Below are 23,083 nucleotides of genomic sequence, written 5' to 3'. Positions count from 1 at the left end.
GTTTCCTACCTCATAAAAGTCTTACACCCTCTCCAGTCCTCCTTTTTTCCACCTGATGAAGTTCTTGGGGTTGTAGCCCGGTGTGAATTCCGGGTTCCTCCAGACCGGGGTGAGTGGGCTTGTTGTGCTGCGGATTTTCCACAGTTGCGCCGCCTTCCTCCAGCTCCCCACCGTGTTCTTGGTCGCTGTCAGAGGCCCCCTGCCCTCGCCTTCGCTGGGCGTTTCATATGCGGTAGAGAGTTTATCGGGGCTGAGCACCAAGCCTCTTCTAGCTCTAGCCAGCGGGGTTTTTGGGTGGAGGGAAGCCAGGCGAACGCGTACGAGAGCTGTGCAGCCAGGATATATCTGGCAACATCGGGCGCTCCCAGACCTCCCATCGACCGACCCCGGAGCATGAGCTTCCTTGGGATTCAAGGCCGTTTTCCTTCCCAGATATACCTCATAATGCTTTTTTGCAAGTTTTGGACCGCTTGCTTCGGGATGGTGGTGGGTAAGGCTGAGCACTGATAAAGTAGTCTAGGAATAAGGTTCATTTTCAGGGCCGTGATTCTCTCGAACCAAGAGATCTCTTGTTACTGCCAGCGTGTCAGGTCGCTCTTGAATTCTTTGAGAAGCGCCAGGAAGTTGGCTTTGTATAATCTGCAGGGTGCACATGGCAGCTGGACCCCTAAGTATGGTAGTTGCTTTTTCGCCCAGGGTATAAGATATTCTTTTTCCAAGTCTGAAGTTAGAGTTCACAGCAGATTAATGCTCAGTACTGTCGACTTGGATAGGTTGACCTTGAATCCCGATGCCTCCCCAAATTCCATCAGTTCCCCCCATAGGGCTTTCATGGATTCCCTTGGTTTGGTTAGTGTGAGGAGGACATCGTCGGCGTACAGGGCGGCTTTGTACATTTGGTCCTTGATGGTCAGGCCCTCGACTCCTGAGTTTTGTCGTATCCTGTTCGCGAAAGGCTCCATAGAGAGGGCAAAGACTAGAGGGGACAGGGGACATCCTTGCCTTGTGCCTCTTGAGATGTTGATTCTGTCGGACCTGGTGGAGGGATGCTTATATTTCTCTAGAGTCCATTTTATGAAATTCGGCCCAAAGCCGAAATGATGTAGGGTTGATTGGATATAACCCCAGTCGCGCATGTCGAATGCTTTATGAGCGTCGAGGGATAGTACCATCAGTTCCTGCCCTTTCCTGCTGGCTGATTCGATGATGTTTATGGTTCTCCTTATATTATCATGGGTGCTACGGCCGGGAATGAATCCGGTCTGGTCTGGGTGGATAATGGCTGGAAGCAAGGGAGCCAGCCTGGGCGCAAGGGTTTTGGTGAACATTTTAGCGTCATAGTTCAGGAGGGTGATGGGTGTGTAGGAGGCACAGTGACTCCGGTCCCTTCCAGGTTTCAGTAGCAGCATGGTTAATGACTCTTCCATTGAGGGGGTGGTGGTTCCCGTTGATAGGAACGAATTGAAGAGGGCCGCCAGCTGGGGAGCGAGTATGTATGAGAATTTCTTGTAGAATTGCGCCGTAAGCCCATCCGGACCTGGGGTTGAGTTCTTCAGACCTGCAAACCTCGCTCACTTCTTCTGCCGAGATGGGGGCTTCTAGTGCCTTGAGTTGTGGGTGTGGGACATTCGGGTATGCTCCTGCTAAGTATTTGGCTTGTGCGGCTGCGGGGGAACCCGACATGACTCCTTTGTGGTGTGCCGTCATGATTTCTATTTTCTCTGAGTTGGCGTAGTGAGGGGTCCCTTGTGCGTCCTGGAGGCATTGGATAGTGTTTCTCGTTTGCAGCTTTTTCAGCTTGTGGACCAGGAGCCGATTTGCTTTGTTGCTGTGCACATAATAGAACTGTTTGGTATATGTTAGTGCTCTGGCCGCTTTGTCTGCTAGATGCATTTCTAGGGATCGCTTCGCTTTTTGGAGCACGCGGCTCGCTTTCCTATTCTGGCCTTGTTTGAGGATGTGTTCGGCTTCTATCACTTCCGCTTCCAGTGCGTCTTGTTGCAGCTTGCGCAGCCGTCTGAGCCTGGCGGTACAGTCGTTTGCCGTGCCCCTTTTGACAGGCTTCATGGCGTCCCAGATCGTGGCAATTGGTGTGTCTCCAGTGGTGTTCTCCCTAAAGTAGTTCTTGAGGGCTTCTGCCATTTCCGTTCTGATTGCAATGTCTGTCAAGATCTGGTCTTGAAGTTTCCATTGCTGCTGAGGCTGCTCGGGGAAGCTCTCTGCCCTCAGGATCATTGTGACTGGTGCGTGGTCCGAAAGGGCTCTGTGTCCAATTTGGATGGATTCGACGCAGGGGATAAGAGTGCTAGAGAGTAGCAATAGGTCGATTCTTGAATGCCCCAGGTGGACGTGGGAGAAGAAAGTGTAGTCCCTTGCCCCCATGTTGGCCCATCTCCATACATCTATCGTGTCGGTTTCCCTCAAGAATTCTGCCATAGCGAGCGCTTTGCCAAAGTCCTCCTTAGATGGAGGGAGCGATTTGTCCAGGTTTGGGTCTGGCGTTAAGTTGAAATCACCCCCTATGAGTAGCCGGCCTTCGGAGAAAGTCAGGAGTGTGGGGAGGAGGTTGCGAAGGAATAGGCTTTGTGCTGTGTTTGGGCAATATATGGCTGCAATGGTGATGGGAAGCTCTACTAATAGACCTTTCAGCAGAAGATACCATCCCTCTGGATCCCTCTTGATGGAGATGTTTGTTAAGGGTAAGTCTCGGCTTAGCAGGATGGCGACCCCTCTCTTCTTAAGACCAGCAGAGGCAAAGTACCGTTTTGTGTAGCGTTGAAAGGCTATGCAGCGCTCGTCCATCTTGAGGAGGTGCATCTCCTGCAAGCACACAATGTCGGGTGTCAATTGGGCGAGTCTGTGCTTCACAGACTTCCTCTTTCGAGGGGCATTCAGACCCTGGACATTCCAGGTCAAGATCGAGAGCTCCCTATTCAGCCGGGCCATTTGTGAATAGGTAGGATAGATGATTCATCGTGCCTTTTACTACTTGCAAGGCTGGAGGCCCCCACTCTCCGAAGGGGCAAATGGCCGTTATTGTGGCGGTTCCGTGCAGGGGAATGAGCACCCTTTCCTCTTGTGGTATGATTCCCGGTCCCCCCCCGCTTCCAGTCCTCTTCTCCTCTCCAGCTCCCCCTCTCCCTCTGACCAAGCTGAACCAACAAAAAAAACTCAAACAAAACTTGAAACAGGAAACAAGTATCGGTATCCAGACCAGCCTTCTACCAACGGGGCTGTCGGCTGGGCCGTGGCTACCAGCTGAGTAGGAGACCAAAGGGTCTCGTGCTGTATTGGTGAACGTAATGGAGTGTGCGAGAGCACCCAGCAGGTTATTATGGTTGAAGAGATTGCTGGTGTGGGTTCATTCCGGCAGAGTCCTGGTGACCCAGGTCGAGTATTTAGTGCTGGATTCCAAGTTAGAGCCCCCGGAGGGGGGTCGGGCCACCGTCTGGGGGACCACTACCCCGGGAGTCCCATGCCTCTGAATTTGGTGCAAGCAGTTCTTCGATGAGGAGACATCAGGGTGTGGGTGGGTGGGGCCCTCAGCGGTTGTTGGCGGTCTTCCCCCTGGATGACGGGCCTCGCACCCTGCGTCGACCCGCTACCCGGAACCAAGATCGGAGAGACTCCCTGTTGGCCCCCTCAGGGGAGCGGTCCGAGCTCCCGTGGGGCCCCTCCCCGGGGTCCGGATTCATGAATAGTTCCGCTTCTCGAGGGGAAGGGATTTGCTGAGTTTTCCCCTCCCAAGTGAAGGAGAGGCCCGCGGGAAAGCTCCAGCGGTAGGGTATCTTGCGTTCGCGCAGTCAGTCCGCCATGGGTTTGAGAGCTCTTCGTTTAGCCAGGGTGGTTGCTGCCAGATCTTGAAAAAGAGCTATCTCTGAATCCCGGAAGTGGATGTGTTCCATGACCCTGGCCTCTTGCTTTATCTCCTCCTTGAGCTTGTAGAAATGTACCCTTACTAGAACATTAGCTGCCCCGTTGGGAGTCTGCCTAGGTCTTGCCCTGTGCACTCTATCAAGCTCCAGGGGAGAATCATCTGGAAGGGTGATGACGTGACGGAGGAGATCGGAAACGTATGCTGGGAGGTCTTTCTCCGGGATAGCATCTGGAATTCCCCGAATTCTGATGTTGTTCCGCCTCGAGCGGTTTTCAGCGTCTTCTTGTTTGGCTTTGAGAGCCTCACACCTGCACTCCGAGGCCCTAATTCTGTCAGCTCCTTCTCCGATCTCAAAATTCTGTTCGCATAGTGTGGTTTCAATTACCTCGGTTCTCGATTCAATCTCCCCCACTCTCTTGTCCAGACGAGCAATTTGACTCTTCACTTCTTCCGTGCCCTTCTGGAATTCCCTGGTGAGGGCCGATAGTAGGTCATGCAGGTCGGCTTTTGTAACCCCCTGAGATGCCCCGGCCGCCTGGTCCTCAAGAGGGGCGTCTCCCCTCCTACCTTCGTTGCGATCCGCCTTCTTGCCCCTCCCCCAGCAGGTATGTTTAATAGCGCTGAGATGTCGGTTTGCTTGGTGGTTTTATTAGCTTTAGACATAGCGTACCGGTAGGATGGGGGGGGGGTAAACAGTCCGGCTCCTGCGGATTTTAGCGGTTCCTCCCAAGGCCCTTATTCTACAGTTATGATCCTCGAAGAGGGGGGGGGGCTCGATAGTTCAGGTGATGTGGGATGAGCACCAAGCCCCTGCTGTCACTTGGAGTCTTTATCGGGCACCAGGTCCAGGCCAGTCCCAGGAGGCCGCGGAGCAGAGCGATCAGGGGGGAGGGCAAGACGAGTTCCAGCTAGAGCCTTGGCTCTGGGAGAGCGAAAGCCACAGGCGACTCTGCCACTTCTGGGCCCCTGGGGTGATGTCCCGCTGAGCGTGGTGCGGCAGGTGCCGCCTTACCTTGAGTTGGGAATCTGATGGGGGCAGCCCACTTCAGAGAGGGAGTTCTCTTGGCTGGCACCTTTACCAGTCACTGAAGTCCACCCAGCAAAGGTCCAGGGCAGTGCAACTGGTGCCAGTCGAGGTGCGGTGAGGCTGGGGGTGATAGCCACAGGTGGCTCCCCAAGTGCGGGTCAGAGTTGGGAGCCGGAAGGAGTGTGGGGGCCCTCGGGGCAGTTAGGGATCTCGCTGGTGGTAGTCCTGGTGCAATGAAGTTGCCCGCTCGAAAGAGGGTGCCGTCTGTCTGGAAAAGGGGGCCCCCAGGCGCATCGCCGCCTGGAGCACCGTGAGAGAGGGTGGCGCTCCACGGGATCTCCCCACCACAGGAGCTGTGACTCGCTCCGATGTGCCCCTACCTGGCGGGCAGGCACAGAGAAGCGGCAAGGCTGGCGGGGCCCGCAGTCAGCTCACCTCAGCGGATGGCCGCCCCCTCGGCGGGGCCGGTCCAGGGCGCCGGCCGGGTCGCTGCGTTGCGGGAGATTCCAGTCACCGCGTCCCCCGCTCCAGCTGCAGGTGTGTCTCTGGAGGGAGGGCAGGGGGGGGGGGGGGGGGGGGGACAGTGAGGAGGTTGATGGCCCGCGCCTGGCTCCGGCTAGACTCCCCTCCACCGACGGACCGGTGTGTTTGCTGCTTCTCAGAGCTCCGGCGGGGGCGCGGTGGCTCCAGGCTGAGTGCGGGGCCGTTGGTTGCCGAGGCGGCGGCTGATTCCTGCTGTCGATTATGAGGGAGTGCCTCCAGCCGCCCTCCAGGGACCCGGCCGTGTCCACCCAACGGCCCTCGGCAAGTTCGTGTAGCGGGAGGGTGAGGGGAGGGGGGGAGAGCCGGGTGCGGGAGGAGCTGAGGAAGTCGGCCGCCGGGGGCTCAGTCCACGGGGGGACCGCAGCGTCTACCCCGTGTCGAGGTCGGGTCCCGGCACCTCCTCAACCCTACACCCAATTCACGGTGATCCGCCAGTGATCACCGTGAGGCTGCGTTGGGCTTTAGGCAGCGGCCGCCATTTTACTTCACTCTTCGATTGGGCTCTACATGGGTCTTTCAGGCCGAACAGCAGTAAGGCATCACAGAATCGAGTCCGAAGACTCTCTGGGCGTACTCCCACCTCTGAGCCGCACTCCGGCGCCGATTAGCAGCTCCAAAACTCAAAATTCACCATTCACTGGGCATTTTGGCTGGTAACGTGGCGCCAGCTGGGAGCTCTCACAGAGCCAAACCGACCGCCATGACTCGAAGCCACGCCCCCATAGACCCACCCATTTATCAGCGGGAGGCACTGTGGAAGGTCTCATCTGTCATTGAAAATGAAGAGCTCCACCATGTGGTAAATGGCTTGGCAATGGTTGTCCCAGCAGCAGTCTTCCAATGTCCATTTGCAGCCTCTCGTTCTTCAGGTTCTTGGTTTCAGTGGTTGACTAGTGGAATGGCGCCAAATCCTCTCCTGATATACGAAAATCTGGGTTCGGGGACACCAGACCACCTATCGATGGGCATGCCGCAATCGCACTCTGGGTGGCTGTCCAATCATGGACACCAGCTCAGCTACAGTCATGACCTCCCATATGACTTGGGGCGTGTACTGTGCAAGTCAGCACTGACAGCCCCTTACACAGCCCACACCAATTTAATTCACAAAAAAGACTACTTCCTAGTGAGCGAGAGCCCATACAGATTGTTGCACACATGACCATTTCCTATTCTTTCCTTTGAGGCGACGGACAAAACGACAGTGAAGCACCAAGAAAGGGCTTAAACTACATGCCCTTGCATTCCAGTACACAAAAGGTTGCCATGCAGTAAAAAAATTAAATTAAATAAAAAGTGCACAGGACTGCACCCAAGTGTAAAATAAAGGCAATACTGCCACCATCCTGTCTGGTCTTCAACAAGTACGAGGGAAATGCCCAGACTGCCAAAAGAAAGGGGACATTGGTTCCCCAGTATGATTCTCCATTAGGGAGGTAGTAGTGCTACACCATTGACAAGCTGGGGAAAGCCAGAGCTTGTCCACTACTTCCGATATCCCACCCACACAGAAGCAGACCACCGCATTGTAGGCAATTAATAAGATACCAGGTAAGGACACACACACACAGCAAGGGATGGCATGACATGTCAGATGAGGGTATTGAACATAGCCCTAAATCCAAACCATTCAGCTATGATGATTTATGCATCTTTGATCTCGAAATGCAAAACAGGATTAGCCACAGACCATTCACTTGTTCAATTTAACTCTTGATAATTTATTTATTCACCAGACTCGGGGAAATGGTGAAGCATATGCTCCAACCACAGCGATACCCGCCACGAGAATGCGCTTTCATTTTAACCTCATGGCTTTCACTTACCGCTGGGGTTTTCTGCAACCTCTGAATCCGTCTCCTTCTGGTAATAAAATTGTTGTTTGGATGCAAGACTTTGAGAAGACACAGACATAAGCACTGGATCACCTGATCAAAAGAAAAAAATACATTGTGAAAAATTGAATAACCTGGCAATGTCTTGAAAACACGCATGAGACATGTCAAAGTTCTTAATGAGATTCTTCTAACTTAAGAAATCCTGCAACTTAGGCAGCTCTGGCTTTTTTGGCTTGTATAAAAATGGCATAACCTGAAATCATGACTTTTGAATATGAAGGTGCTGAATATATTGAAGGACTTCCATTCAATAATTATTTAAGATCTATGATGAATCGCACATAAAGACCACTACAAGGGAGTCTAAAAACCTGGCTACTTACTCCTTATCCCAGTGAGAACACACATGGTACAACGTGGGTCATGGCTAGTCCGTATGGCAGCAGCCCATGACATTGGGGTGCATCGCAAGAAGAAACAAAAGCAAACTTCGGTGGAAGGTATAGAAGAATGATTTAAAACACAATGGCTGATAACTCATATGAGCACCCCTATTCCTCAAAGTGACTTAATGGTGATGTATTTGGTTTTTAATTGCACGTATGTTTCAGTTTTTAAAAAGGTAGCTTGACATGATGTTAGTAGTGACATACTTCTTTTATTGATCCAAATTATTTCTAATGTTTGTTACCATGTGAGGGGAAGGAGAAGAAGCCATTATGAAGAAACTTATGTTGGTGCCTGTTGCACAACAAAAAGGACTGATCAGTATAGTGGGTGACCGAACTGCATATATACTTGGGACCCGAGAACAGGAATCTTATCTGGAACTGTGCTTTTTGAGTCACCAATTGTTAAGATGGATTTCTAAACTCTGACTGACCCGGTGGGAAGAGGTTTAGGAGGCCACCCTAGTTTAATGGTACCGGGGAAACTTCTGGACAAATTAGATCAATCACGGTAGCTTGGCATGCGGTCAAGACCAAGTTTCAGTAAGGGTGAGAGTGATCGGAAGCCCACAATGAGCACACACAGTAAAACTCCACAGAAAACGCTTAGACAAGTGTATATAAAAATACATATACATTTATTATAAGCCTTAATAATTAAACACGAATACACCACAGTAATATCAAACAGTTACGCCTCTCACTATTTACCATATATACAATTAAGTTTCGCCTAATGAAGTAAAGGGGAAATCACAACCATAACCTGTAACAGAAGGGTAGATTAACACAAATATAGAATTAGACAGTTCTTCAGAGTGGATCCCTAACTTAAGCATTCCAGCCCTATGAAGTGGGGAGCCTTATGCTCAAAAGTACAGTAGTGCGTTGAAAACACGCTATTGTGCATATATGAGAAAGCGGGTCCTCTTAAGGGAGCTGTAGCAGTTCAGGAATGGGCTTGAGGTGATGAAGAACAGTGTCCTACTATTTGAGGAGGGTCTACCCTTGCAGGCAGAGCAACTTTCGAGTTTCGGGAATAGCTAGGAGTGCAGGCTAGCCAAGCTAAGGTGAGTATTTTTTCAGGGATTCTTGTGCGTAAAGAACAATGGCTGTGCCAGGGGGCCACCGGTAAATGATGCAAGTACTCACCCACCCTGGATACAGTCCAGGCCAGGTCGCTCGTAGGTTCAACTCCTGCAGTTACACGTCGTTCTGGCTCTCAAGGCTGAGGGACGGGACGATTTTCTGTGGCGGGACAGTAGCCTTTTCTCAGAATCTCGGTGAAGAAAAGAGGACAGTTCTAGTGCAGCACGTCTCAGGGCACAGGGGGGCAGGCAGGCAAGGCTCCTACAACGACTGTCACCCCAGCAGGGTGACACAGGGACCGCAAACGATTGCGGCATGGCACGCTCTTAAATCATGACCCACAGGAGCTAGGACTAAGAATTTGGCGGCAGAGGGCCCAGGACCATAACCTGGTGATTCCTTAAGTCTTGAATGTCAACTTGGGACAGCAGCGCTCCTAGGAGATACCCCGTATTCCAGCTAGTCAGTTCACTGGATGGCACAGGAACACTTCCAAAGAGGCTCTATTGGAGGGTAATCAGGAGATGCAGAGAGTAGTTGTTCCCACTACTCCAAATGGTTGAAGTGCCTTTGCAAGCCTTCAGTGATTGATGCAAAAACAGGGGTCAGACAGGACAACAGCGTGCTCAGGGTACCAAATCTTCCAACACGTCTCAGGCGCTTCCATAGGTCTGCTTTAGCATTTCAGGATACTTGACTCCTTCTGTAGTTCGGTGTAAACTTCAGGTGATCGACCTAGAATGGATGTAGAGCACCTTCTCCTATCCAAGATTCGTTTTACGCTCAAATCTGGGATAGCCAATCTTGATCTGCTCTCTTGCATTCAAGCCAGGCAAGGGCCAATCATGGCCTATGGTGGTTCTAGTCATTCAGGCATACCAGACATACTGACACGGGTAGTGTGGATTGGGACTAGACAGTCCCACTCCTCTTCCTGGCACTAGCACACGTGGCATGCAGGAGCCTGTGAAGGTTGCGGCTTTCGTGGGAGGCTGCATACCCAAATAAGGAATTCCCGGGCTTGCTCGACCTGGGGCAAGGCAAAGGGACAACATGGACAAAGGACAGAACGAAAGACTTGAGCCAGACGTGGTAAACACGATATGGTTAGTTAAAAAGAAGTACACATAGTATAAAAGTAAACTGCTGCCACCAGTTCATCCTAGGCACACTTGTACAATCACAAAAAAATCCTTAGAGGGTATCTAGGGCCATAAAACAAAAGGACCCCTATGCGCGGTACTGTAAATTTCTTGGCACATAGATAAAAAGTTACCAAGAAATGGCAAAAGGCTAAGGGAGACAGTTTCCCAGTACTGGCAGTCTAATGGACGTGTCAGTTTCTCCATAACAGATGAGCAAAAGCCCAGAGGAGAGCGCTGCAGAAGGCTGTGCTCCAATGGCAAAAGTCAGGTTAAGTTAGCCAAACAAAAGCAAAATGTTTGGGGGGGAGGGGTCCATAAATTGAGGGAATATTACACCTAAGAGAAATGTTTCCTAACACCACTATACAGTGTTCAATTATGTAGAAGATGATTTCTTCAGGATGACTCGGTGACCCAGGCAATACAAAATGGCCTTCTAGCAAAGGAATAGGCAATCCAAACATCTAATCCTGCTCCGGAGGGAGGGGTGGTCTCCCTGAAATATTCTGGAAGGCAAAAAGCGAACCTGCTCTGGAGATGCGCCAATGAATCTGGGATCCCGGGCAGCAGGCCGCTGACTGCTTGAACGCCGCTGGAGTACATAAAGTAGCTGCCGACTGCTGGGACCGCCGATGCTGGCTGCAGAAAAAGCTGCGACAGCCATGCTATGGCTCGGATCTGCCCCTGGGTGAAAACCCATCCCCTGGCTGGGGAAGCGGCTGAGCACAGCGAGGCCTCCAGCATTGAAGTCCCACGCCTCTCTGGGTTACGCAGATGAGTCTGCTTGCCCTGCAGGACTTGCCATGCTCACTGGGCGGTCCTCTACCGACTACCGTCAGTTAGATCCCCTCTGCAAGGTGAGGATCCGATCTCTGCCTGAGGGGAGGTGCTAGTGGATGGTGGGAATCGGCCTCCTTGTCACTGATGCCCTGGAGCTGAAACAGAGACCCAGATGGGGAGCCATTGTACAGATGGTAAGACGGCAGAGGGCCTTTGGTAACGATACAACCTCAGCCCTGTATTAAAGCACTCGAAACCTTATCACTTCTAATATAAATTCATTAAAAAGCCAAACCGAAAAAAGGAAAGTATAAGAACTACTGAGGTGGAAAACATGGTCAGTGTGGTTGAGGATGATGTTACTTGCCTTAAAGCTGAAAGAGCTAAAGCAAATTAGGGAAAAGAGTGCCGACCATGAGTCCCACTCACAGTGCTCTAACATTTGCATAGTCGGGAGTGCCTGTACATGCTGGTGGTGGACCCATGGAAGAACGTGTAGATAAACGGTTTATGAAAATCTGAATGACCTGCCTCTATCGCAGCACTTTACAGTGGAGCATGCACACCATACTCTGATGCAGAATCCTAAGCCTGAGGCTGCTCCCCCTCAACCCACCCCAGTGCTAATAATAGCCTATATTTTCAACTACAGAGATAGGGACGAGTTATTACAGTTAGCAAGAGAAAAGGGGGAATTATACCTGGGCTCTGATAACGTCTATTTGTACCTTGATTTTTCCTCAGCAGTGCAGGCAGAATGCAAGGCATTTGAGGGTGTCACAAAACTGCTCCGTGAGAGATCTATGAAATAGGATATATTTTTTTCAAGCAAAGTTAGCTCTTAAAAGCCTCTGTGTTTTACTACTACTGCAGCACACCATTCCTTTTGGGCAGTGTTGCTGGGGAACCCTGGGAAAACGGGGTCAGGACCGCAGTGATCGCTTCAAAGTCTTGCAAAGGGTCTGCAGGTGTATCTGATCTTCTTCGGTTACTTCTGTTTTCAGTGGTCGACTTGCTTTAGACTCCAGAAGCCTCACCTTTTATACATTTCCAGCAAACACTCCTCTGCAATCTCTCTCAGCATTTTACAGAAAGGGGCGTTTGGCTGTCCAGTCAGGACAGCCAGACCCCCCAGTGGGAGCTTGTGCTATTCAGGCCCTCTGGGCATACAAAGGACAATGGGGTGTAGGACTCATCCCCCACTTCCTGCCTTCCCAGGCACTCTGGAGCCTAGGTGGGGATACCTACTGGTTTCCGCCAAAGGCAAAACACACACAAAGACCTCCCCCCCAGAATGGGAGAAAAATGGCTAAGAAAGAACCATGCTAGAAATGGCGAAAAAAATATGGAGGCCCCAAGTTGATACTTGTGTGCCCCTATTGTGCACTACCGAGAGTATGCACATAGCCTGCGGTATAGAAAATGCACAATAGTTGGTAGAAAACGTCAGCTGCCACCAGCCATAACTAGGCGATTGTCTATGTGACTAAAAAGTCACAGGAGCAGAGAGAAGGGGGGTCCTAAGTATCCCTTTGGCACCCCACTGAAGGTGGAGTGTGCCAATCTCTCAGACTAAAGGGTTTTTGTTTACTTAAGGATTTAGAAAAGAATCTTAAAGGAGGACCCTATGGGTCCCCAGCAACACCACGCAAAATAAAGTAAAATGATGATGATTAGCAGTTTTAAATATAGTTTTACAACAATCGAGATCCACTGTTCCAGAAATCCAGGTTTCTTGTAGTGCAATATCAAGTTGTTCAATTCTGTCATATAAACCCCCTGGTGCCATAAAATGTGCATGGTCCTACGCGTACCAAGAAAGGAGGCCGATAACTTGCGTATGGTCTGGGTCTAATTGAGACTCTAGTAGAAAGCACAGTTGATGGCCAATCCCAATTTACCTCTTCAAATCTGCTTTTAGATTCATTTTCTGTAGTGTTCATAATGTGCACTACCCTACCTCCTTCAATGTATGGTTTAATGGTTAATTAATTCTATTCAAATCTTTGAAAAATCACCACCTGTAATGTCAAGAGGGAGGAGGACCTGTACAATATACATAATTGACAGGCTCACATACATATCCCAATATTAGCAAGTATTCCGAACGTTTAAGTATGTAGGTAGTCACATTTTCAGATGAGAAATGGATAACAGACAAACTCATGTTTTCACTCTCCAACATAACTACGATCTTCATATCATCAGTAGTTATTGACCTTAATTGTGGCCATATATGCAATAGATTAAATGGAAATATCTATCAATATACAACTGATCACCAGTGCAAAATGTACTGCATATTTGTATTGCTTTGTCATTATCAATTGAACAATTGTTATGTTTAGTCTGCATAGGAGGGCAAACAGCTTGTAACGATTCATGAACAGTGTTTGTTGGCCCTGCTAATGCTGGTCCAGTATTCTTGATGCCTATATTCCTAGAGTACTGACGCGTTTTGACATTCAAGTATTCCAGTTGAGAAGGCTTTTCAGATCTATCAACAATTTGCTTGCAGCATCTAAACACTGCATATCATCAACTTGTACTAAGTCATCACATATTTTTTTTTTCTGTGTATTATGCTTAAGAATGTTCTTCTTTTGCTACAGGAACGCAAGTTAGAATATCATTCTTTGCCACATTTGTTTTTTCAATTTGCTTTTTTATGGTGTTGGTATTCACTGTCTCATTATTACCAGGTCTTATGCAATAGTGGCCTTCTGCCTGTTCTACTTCAACTTTATTAGAGATGGAATCGATAATACATCTTTTTTCATTTTAGTAGTATTTTTTTTTTACATTTAATGATTTTCCCTTTCTTTGACCTTTTCTCTGCTATCAGCAGTATTTCATTTCATATTTTCAATGTTCATTTCCTTATTTATAGACAAAGATTCCAGTGACAAGAACGACCCCAGTTTGTTCCTTCAATAGATTCAATGCATCTGTCAATGTCATTATAACAGGAACTTCAAGGACCATCTTTGTTAATTGTGTCCCGACAATCTAGTACATGGTGTGAGGGGTCAGTAAAGCTTGTTAATTTATCAAAATATGCCATTTTATTAAAGAAAATATATGTAAAAATGCCTCACTACCCGTACCCTGTTGGGGAGTACCCTGTTGGGAGTTAACTTGTAACTAGCGTATTGTCAAGGTTAGGTATTCGGTAATTGTTCTATCAGTGTCCCCTCTCCTTAATTAGGAAAACGCAACCACTCTGTTAGACAGCAACAGTCTGTTAATACGAGTACAATGGAATTCAGTACTTTAGCTTCTCACACGAGTATCAGGTCTTTCACAGTATACGCAAGTGGTACATTTCCATTGTTAACAATACTTTGAAGGCAACAAACAACTTCTGCTCGCATAAAGCCCTACACGAGTCAATAAGGAGCTGGGTACATTTACCAGCAAGGCTTGTGCAATGTGTTAGAATACAATGCTTTACTCACCGGCTTCTGAGACACTTGCTTTGCGGGTTGCACTACTTTCCTATCTTCCACTACAGCTTCTACTGCTTCTGGCTCGCTGGGGACCCACACCCTTCTCCTGAACAGGGGTCTCTGTCTGGCCACTCGATTTGGGAGTTTCTTTTGCTCCCAAGACACTCGGCTTGCCACTTGCTTCTTGCCTTAGTCTCCTGCATGTCCACAGCTTGGCACTCACAGCAATCTAGCTCACATGCTGGAAACAGTTTTTCCTGCACGTCTTCCTCTGCGCAGCCTCTGCACTTCAGACTTGGGGGGGTGAGGGGGTTACAGGACTCTCTCAGAACTTGCAGGTGAAGCTGCTGTAGCCACGTTTCGGCATCCCTCTTGTTCTTCCACTTCTGCATGGTTTGCCAGCCTTGTGCGTTCTCTCTGCTTCTACTGCTACAGCCTGCACTCCAACCAACGTTCCAGTTTCTTCCACTCCTTCGTTCTGCTCGCACCTGAGGGGGCCTTTTATGCTTTCCAGGTTCTGCAATCATTTTCAGGTGTGGGCTATTTGCCTCAACTGCCTGACTACTGCAATGGCTACTAGGCTTAATTGCCCGACTACTACATCTACATGCCTCTTCAGCCCTACATGCCTCTTCAGCTCTCTTCTTTGTCTCAGTCCTTCTGGGATTCTGGGACTTGTAGTTTCTTTTAACAAAGTTAGTTTTTCCAATATTTGAATTCCTTGCAAGGGTAGATTTGATTCCCTTGAAGTTTATAAGAAAGGGGCTCTGGGAATCAGATGTTCCAGAGGAAGATGGTTTATTGAAGACATTTCCATACTAATTTACATTGTACCCTTGGGATTGGGGAATGTTTAATTTGTGATACCCAAAAAGATCTTTCTTTGAATAAAATGGGCTCAGATTTTATAACCTTAGGGTTCACAACCTTACATTTAATGTGAGGTTTAGAGACATTAAAACGACAATGTGCCAGTACCTCTTTAGATACACTGGGAAGAATTTGTCAGAGGGAAAATACTGTCCCTCATCCCATGGAATGTCCTCACCACCTTGGGTCTGGTCTCCTCCCAGGTGATCTTCCCGCAGTACACCACCCCCGGCTTGGGATCAGAAGTGTCTGCCTTCTCCATGCCACCTGGGAGGAGCCTCTAGGAAGGGTATCAGTGAGGGATCCGTAGAATTCTTCACATAGATCATTACCATATGTCTTTGTTACAATAGAGTCAATATTAGATATTCTTTTATTCTGTTAAACAGTTTCAGAAAAGATATAATTACAGACTTTTATCAGGGAGGATAACAGATAGTTTATTGCCTGTAGGTGCGAGTTAGTACTTTGAGATTCGTCCCATGACCTAAGATAGTAGATAAGTGATATATTATTAGCCTGTTTCATATCATTCCCCAAAAGATCATCTTCACAATCACTATATCCACAATGTTGAGCGTTTCCATATGAAAATTACTCATCGAGTCAGAGTCAAAACAGCTAGCGACAGAGGAGAAGTAAACTGTAATTTTCGTCTGGTCTTTCACACAGTTTAAAGCCATGGTCTTGGGGCACATATCAGTGCTAGTAGAATTTTCAGCCTTATCAATGAGATTACTAAAGACATTTGAACAGTAACCTTTTTTGCAAAGCCGACCTTCTGCAAGTCTGTATTTATGTGTCCAAATTAAATTAACATCAGTGTCCTCTTTTTGTAGACCATCAGGATTCAAGGTCACTTCCATGGACGGAGCCATCTCACCGGCTGGCGATACACTTTAAGCGCTTGTCGCACGAGGTACGTGTGTTTGTGTCTGCACACTGCTGCTGTATAATATAGTAGGAACTGGGCCCAGCCGATCACGGAACACTGGCAAGCAACCGGTAAGTGAAGGCACAGTTATTGCACACCACAGTGCACAGAGAAGACAGAAGTGTATGGTGGTCCGCTGTGTTGAAAGCAGCAGAGAAAGCTAATAAAACAAGTAAAAATGAGTGCTCAGCATGCAGTGTAGAGAGAGGGAAATTGGCAAAGTGAGGAAAAAGATTCAGTCCAACAGAAGGGGCAAAATCCAGAATCAATTAATATCAAGAAAATATGAAAATTGTGAATAAACCACTTGTTCCAAAATTTCAGAACTAAATGGTAGAAGAGATACAGGTTGGAAGTTAAAAGGGATAAATGACAATCTGGACTAGGTTCCTTTAGTGTAGGAATGATATTAGTGTGTTTGAGGGTAGGTGGAGGGTGGGACTGGCAGGTAAGTTTCCACAAGTTCAGGGTCATGAACACAGGGCTGCTACATGAAGTATACTACTATGGCAAGTCCTCTGAATCCAAGTATTTCTGGATAAGACTATTGGGTTGGGGGTGGAAGCTCACAGACAGGAATATGGCCATAGATAATGCAGGATGCAGGTCTTCCAGGTAATTCAAGCAAGCAACAGAGTCCAGGTGGCAGGGAGGTGATCTATCTACAAAACACAGCCGATAAACGGGCACCATGGGCACTGCAGTCATGTTACTTCTGTAGCATGCCTGCACCCTGTCATGTCACTGCTGGAGGGTGATGAGATGTTAATGGCTGAGGGTGTGGGCACTAGCCTAAAGGCAACAGCAAGTTAACGCCTACCTTTGAATGTACCCAAGCTAAAGCGCAGATCCATTCTGAGGTAGGGTTTAATGTAAGCGCTCTGCTGACAAGGCAGCGACAATAGGGCCACCTGTGAGAACGAGGCCTGGGACAGTTTGTACCCCCTTCCCTCCATGGGGTGGCCCTGTATAAAACTAAACATAATGTTATTCGTAACAAGCCTCTGTCAGTTTGTTAAGTGGCAGGGGGTTTGTGTGAACAGGTCCACTAAGGGCTTTCCTCCACCTTGCTGTGGTGGGCTGGTTTGTTGTTCTCTTTAATTCCTAGGAAACTCTGTTATTTACCGTCTTCTTTGGAAAATATTTTAGGAGTTCTAATTTGGCTTAATTTTCTCTAGAAACGTAGTAGTTCTGACTCCCAGGTTCCCAGCATATAACAAGCCTCTTTATGGCAACATTCTTAATAGGTATTTCCAGAAAGTTCCAACATTCATTCTTCTCTTCAGTTGAATTTTCTTTTTGCACTCTAGAGCTTCAGAACTAAGTTTTAAACTGCAGTATTTTTCTCTGGGTCCACTTTCTCAGAGCAGGGTTTCGGCAGCAGGGTTGGCAAAAGGGGTCCCATCTTAGCCCCCAGTGTTTGCCCAGTCTGCTTTCTGTTAAGTCTGGGGTCCCCGACGAGCCTTTGCATCACGCCCACTTGGGTCTGCCACCTTTGCCTAGTTTCCAAGTCTCTGCTACTGTACCGCAATTCTCTCTGGCAGCTTCTCTCAGCACCAGCGGCTGGCACCTTCCTTTCGCTTCCCATTCTCAATCTCTCTGCGTATCCAAGTTTCCCATTTTCTGGCAAGGTACTTGTCTTGCCCTTGCTACCACTGGGCGTTCAGCACACTCTCCTTAGCTAGGCCTCGCCTCGTACGTGCTCCAGTGTTATTCACCTCACTCCTGCCGGAAAGCGTTTCTCTTCAGACTCCCACACGTCACTCAATGTTATTCTCAAGGAAGACCCCACCTTTTTGGTTCCATAGGCCTTTTCTTCCTGGGTGATGCCGGTCACCTGATGGTATTCTGGGAAAACAAACTTTGCACATGGGCTCGTGCCACACTTTATAGACTGCACTTCACAGTGCCAAAAGACTAATTATATCTAGGAGTCAACCATTATTGTTGGGAAGGAGCCTAGTGCTTTTCTTCATTTCCAAACTTTCCAAGGGCTTTAGGATTAGGCAAGACTTCTGCTAACTGTTTTCTAAGCACTACAAGAGTCCAAGGGGGAGGAGGGTCACTAAATAAAGATAGTTAGGATTGAAATATAAGATGCAAATAACTATTTAGATGAATATATTTGTAAAACTGTTAAATTGTAGTTAGCTTTGCTCAAGCACACAGTGAATTCAGCCTGTGCTAGAAATATACTATAGGCAGGCTGGCAGAGAGCATGAGGTAACTCTTCAGCTGTTCCTGTTCATCAATAGCCCATGCAGACTAAGAATAGGAGTGTACAGAGTCAATGCAAGACATACAGAAGGAACAAGTTACTTACCTGTAACTGTTGTTCTCCAGCATGGGTCTGGCATGGATTCACATGCTCATGAATATTCCCCGTCGTCAGGCTGGGAATCCTCGGTAAAGAAAAAATCAGTATCAGTTTCGTTTCTGATCTGCCTTTCGTAGTAGTAACCAATCACTGATCTCTGCGTCATACTGACCACAGCCAATGACTGCCCTCTACCTAAGCCCCGCCTCTGGCAGCCATTTTCAGATTTGGTAGCACGTGAAGTGGCAGTATGACCAAGTGAAGAGCCACAGAGGGGTAGGCGGGAGGGTTCGCATGTGAATCCATGCCAGACCCATGCTGGAGAACAACAGTTACAGGTAAGTAACTTGTTCCTTCTCCAGCATGGGGTCTGGCATGGATTCACATGCTCATGAATAAAGAATACATAGCAGTACACACATGCACAACCACGGGAGGTGGCAAAGGCTCAACATTAAGCATTACATCAAACTCAACATTAAGCAATTCTTACCTCCTCACCAGGCTCACCTTAGGCGAACAGATTGCGCAGCACTGCTCCCTGGAATCCCGGTCGACGCAGTAGAATTTCGTGAAGGTGTGCGTCGACCTCCACGTAGTAGCCCTGCAGATGTCCAGCAAGGGCACACCAGATAGGAACGCCGTGGTAGCTGCGATCGCTGTGGTAGAATGGGCTCTCGGACGGCCAGGCAGCGGTCGGTTTGCCAACCGATGACAGTACATGATACAGCCGGAGAGCCATCTGGAAATGGAAGCCTTTGAGAGAGCCTTCCCCTGATTGACAGGTCCAAAGTTCACAAAAAGTTGTGACGTCTTCCGAAAACACTTCGTGCGGTCCACGTAAAACTTCAGCGCTCTAGCCACATCCAGCGAGTGCAAAGTCCTTTCGGCCGGCGACGAAGGCGACGGGAAGAAAACAGGCAACACCAAGGGTTCGTTGAGGTGGAATTCTGACGACACCTTGGGCATGAAGGAGGGGTGCGTCCTGAGCACTACCCTCGTGTCGTGAAAAGTCAAGTACGGGGGCTTGCAGGAAAGGGCCTGGATCTCTCCCACTCTTCGTGCGGAGGTGATGGCCACAAGAAACGCTGTTTTCCACGACAAGAACTTCAACGGAGCCGAGTGCAGAGGCTCGAAGGAGGTCCCATGAGCTTGGTTAGCACCACGTTGAGCTCCCACGCCGGGGCCGGAGCCTTCACCGGCGGGAACGATCTGAACAGTCCCTTCATGAATTCTTTCACCAGACGATGAGACCACAAATACGTCCGCCCCGTGGTTCTGGTGTATCGGGAGATCGCAGCAAGATGAATCTTGGACGCGTGCGCCAGTCCAGCCCTGGCCAGCGTCAGAAGGTACGGCAGTACCTGGGGAGCCGTAATCCGTAGAGGGTTAATCTTCTGTGCGTGGCACCAGACAGAGAACCTCTTCCATTTGTGTCCATAGCATTTAAGAGTTGAGGACACCCTGGCCTTTGCAAGAACCTCTCTGCAGTCGGCCGGTATGTCGTATCCTCCAAACTCTAACGCTGCAGGAGCCAGGCCTGCAAGTTCAGCGACTTTGGGTCGTGATGGAGGATGGCGCCTCCTTCCCTGGAGAGAAGATCCGCGCCCACTGGCAGCTTGATTGACGGGGACGCTGACAAGTCCAGAAGGTCCGGGAACCATATCTGCCTCGGCCAAGCAGGTGCGACGAGGATCATCCTGCACCGTGACCTCTTGAGCTGGTTGATGAGCCGGTTCAGCAATGGCAATGGAGGGAACGCGTATAGAAACAGGCCCTCCCAGGGGAACGAGAAAGCATCGCCCATGCTCCTCGGCTGGGGAAACCTGCTGGCGAACCTCTGGCACTTGGAGTTCGTCGCCATCGTGAACAGATCGATCTGGGGTGTGCCCCACCGTCGGAAGAGGCGGTCCACTAGATCCTGTCGTAGTCCCCACTCGTGGCACGAGCGCAGCACTCTGCTGAGCGAGTCGGCGATGGTGTTTTTTTATCCCTGCCAGATGAAACGGCACCAGAAACATCCCTTGGGCGACGGCCCAATGCCACAGATCCTGCGCCTCCTTGGACAGGGCTGGGGACCTGGTTCCGCCCTGCTTCCTGATGTAGAACATGGTGGTGGTGTTGTCGGTGAAGATCCTCACCACTTTGCCCTTGAGGGACGGAAGAAAGGACCTGAGGGCCCAAAACACTGCATGGAGCTCCAGGACGTTGATATGGAGGGACTTCTCCGTCGGAAGCCAAAGGCCTCTCGCGTGCAGATTTTCGGTGTGCGCTCCCCACCCTTCCAGGGAGGCATCCGTGGTCACTGTCTCCTGGTAGCCGGGGGTCTGGAAGTCCATGCCCGCCGTCAGATGCGCGCGGGTGCCCCACCACCGGATCGCTCGTCGGAAACTCTCGTCGAGTGTGATCCTCTCCTCGAAGCTGCCCGTCGTCTGGATCCAGCGCGCGTCCAGGAACTCCTGCAGCGGGCGCATCCGGAGCCTGCACAGGCGGATGAGGTAAATGCAAGAAGACATCATTCCGAGGAGGGACTTGATGGACCTCACCCTGGCCGCGTCCGCGACCAGCATCCGCTGCAGCTTGCCCAAGATGGCCCTCGTCCTTTCCTCCGACGGAGAGGCCAGAAGCGACACTGTCGAGCTTTGCTCCCAGAAACAGTGCGTCTTGTGCGGGCACCAGGTGGGACTTGGCGTAGTTTATGGAGAATCCCAGGTCCGTGAGTAGTTGGACGGTCCTTACCGTGTGCTCCAAGGCGAGCTCCTTCGTCTTCGCTCGGATGAGCCAGTCGTCCAGGTAGGGGTAGACGTGGATCCCCTCTCGGCGCAGCTGCGCCGCCACCGGTGCGAGGCACTTGGTGAACACCCTGGGTACCGACCTCAATCCGAAGGGAAGGGCTCTGAACTGGTAGTGACGCCCTTGGACCACGAACCTGAGAAACTTTCGGTGTCCCTTTAGGATGGGAATATGGAAGTAGGCATCCTCCAAATCCAACGACGACAGGAAATCGCCCTCCTCCAGCTGACCCAGGACGTGTTGGAGGGTGATTATCCGGAACTTCTTTGCCTTGATGAATTTGTTCAGTCGTCGTAGGTCCAGGATGGGACGCCATCCTCCCGTCTTCTTCTTCACGAGGAAGTATTGAGTAAACTCCGGAGCCCCGAAGCCTCTTTGGGACGAGCTCGATGGCGCCCTTCTTGAGCATCGCCTTTACCTCCAAGAGAAGTTGAGGGACGTGATGTTCTTTCCTGGCCACAGGGGGGGACGCGCGGGCACCTCTTTAGAAACTCGAGCGCGTGCCCCTGAGCTAGGGCGTCCAGCACCCAACGGTCGGTGGAGATGGACTCCCACACGCTGACGAAGTTCGCCAGCCAGCCTCCCACCGGGGTGCTTCGGTGGGGGCCCGACTCCACGGCCGGTTCAGTCCTGCTTCGACGAGGCTTTGCCGCCTTGTCCTCCTTGGCGACGACGGCGGGGTCCGCCTGACTTGCCTCGTCCCGTGTAAGCTTCCTGTGACGACGAGCGGGCTGCTTGACGGTAGGTGGAAAATCCGCCGCTGGAACCTTTGGAGGCACCCCGTTTGCCTTCGCCGCTCCGAAAGGGCGGCCGTCGTTGCTGGAGAACACCAAGAGCACGGGCCGTCTCCGTGTCCGTCTTGATGGCTTGTAGGGAATCGTCCACTGTTTTCCCAAACAGGTTGCTTCCGTCGAACGGCATGTCCAAGACTCTGGTCTGCACGTCCTGACGGAAGTCAGTAGCCTTGAGCCATCCACGCCGCCTAAGGCACACGCCGTTGCCCAACTGGCGAAATCCAGTGTCGGCGATGTCCGTCGCAATCGTAATGGCGTGGTCCGATGCCACCTCTCCTTCCTGCAAGATCTCTAGGGCTTCCGCCCTCTTGTCGTCTGGTAGGAAGTCCAGCAGGGGGGCCAGTTTGAACCACAACTCTCTGTCGTAGCGGGCTACGATAGCCAAGGCGTTGGCCGCCTTAATCGTCGTCGCTGCAGACGAGATGACTCTGCGTCCCATCGTGTCTAATTTCTTTCCCTCGCCGTCTGGCGGGGAGGTCGATGTAGAGGCCGCGCGCCCCCCCCGCTTTCTTCCTGGCCGCCGTGGAGACGACCGAGTCCGGGGTCGGCTGTGCCCGAAGGCACAAGGGGGCCGCGTCTGGGACCCGGTACTACTTCTCGTACCGATCCCTTCTAGCCGGCGTCGTGGATGGGTTCTTGAGGAGGGCGAGGCCCTCATCCCAAATATCGTCCAGTAGAGGTACAGAGAGGACCGTCTTCCACTTGGCCTCGCGCCGTTGATAAAGGAAACCTTCCTTCCTTCTTCTCTTCCGTGCAGAGCTGGAAAAGCTCGGATGCCCTGGCGATCATGGAGTGAAACGATCCAATCTCGTCGGGCGGGGAAGCCCGGGTGGGCGGTGACGACGGGAGATCCTCGTTGTAAACCTCGCCGTCTGTACCCGTCGCGGCCGTGTCAGTCCCCGTATCATCCCCACGTGTCGTGGACGGGGAGGAGGGCTGAACAGGGCGCGATGGCTGAAAAGGAGGTGGAGGATGAATCCTTCTTCTCTTAGGGGGAGGGCTCCCAGAAGGGCCTGGCTCCAGGTCCCCCGTCGGGAGCGGTTCCTCCGCTGGTGGTAATGGCAGTCTCGTCCTTATCTCCGAGCATAAGGACTGCATAGCCAACAAAATGGCCGCCGAGTGGTCTTGCGGCACTGGTTGAGGGGAGTCTGACGGGCGGTCAGGAGCCCCGTCGGCAC

General features: G+C 50.5%; 1 protein-coding gene across 1 annotated transcript in view; it reads right to left on the bottom strand.

Moving 5' to 3' along the window:
- The window catches only part of LOC138510530 (zinc finger protein 614-like), a 183,706-nt gene that overhangs the window by 5,719 nt on the left and 154,904 nt on the right, over positions 1-23,083 (bottom strand). The window contains exon 7 of the mRNA XM_069626254.1: positions 7,274-7,375. Coding sequence (XP_069482355.1) covers positions 7,274-7,375 — 102 coding nt within the window. The remainder of the gene's footprint in view (positions 1-7,273; positions 7,376-23,083) is intronic.

This window comes from Ambystoma mexicanum, chromosome 6p (genome assembly GCF_040938575.1).
Source record: "Ambystoma mexicanum isolate Mex_15411 chromosome 6p, UKY_AmexF1_1, whole genome shotgun sequence".
NCBI classification, from domain to species: Eukaryota; Metazoa; Chordata; class Amphibia; order Caudata; family Ambystomatidae; genus Ambystoma; species Ambystoma mexicanum.
This window is presented reverse-complemented; position numbering and strand designations above follow the sequence as displayed.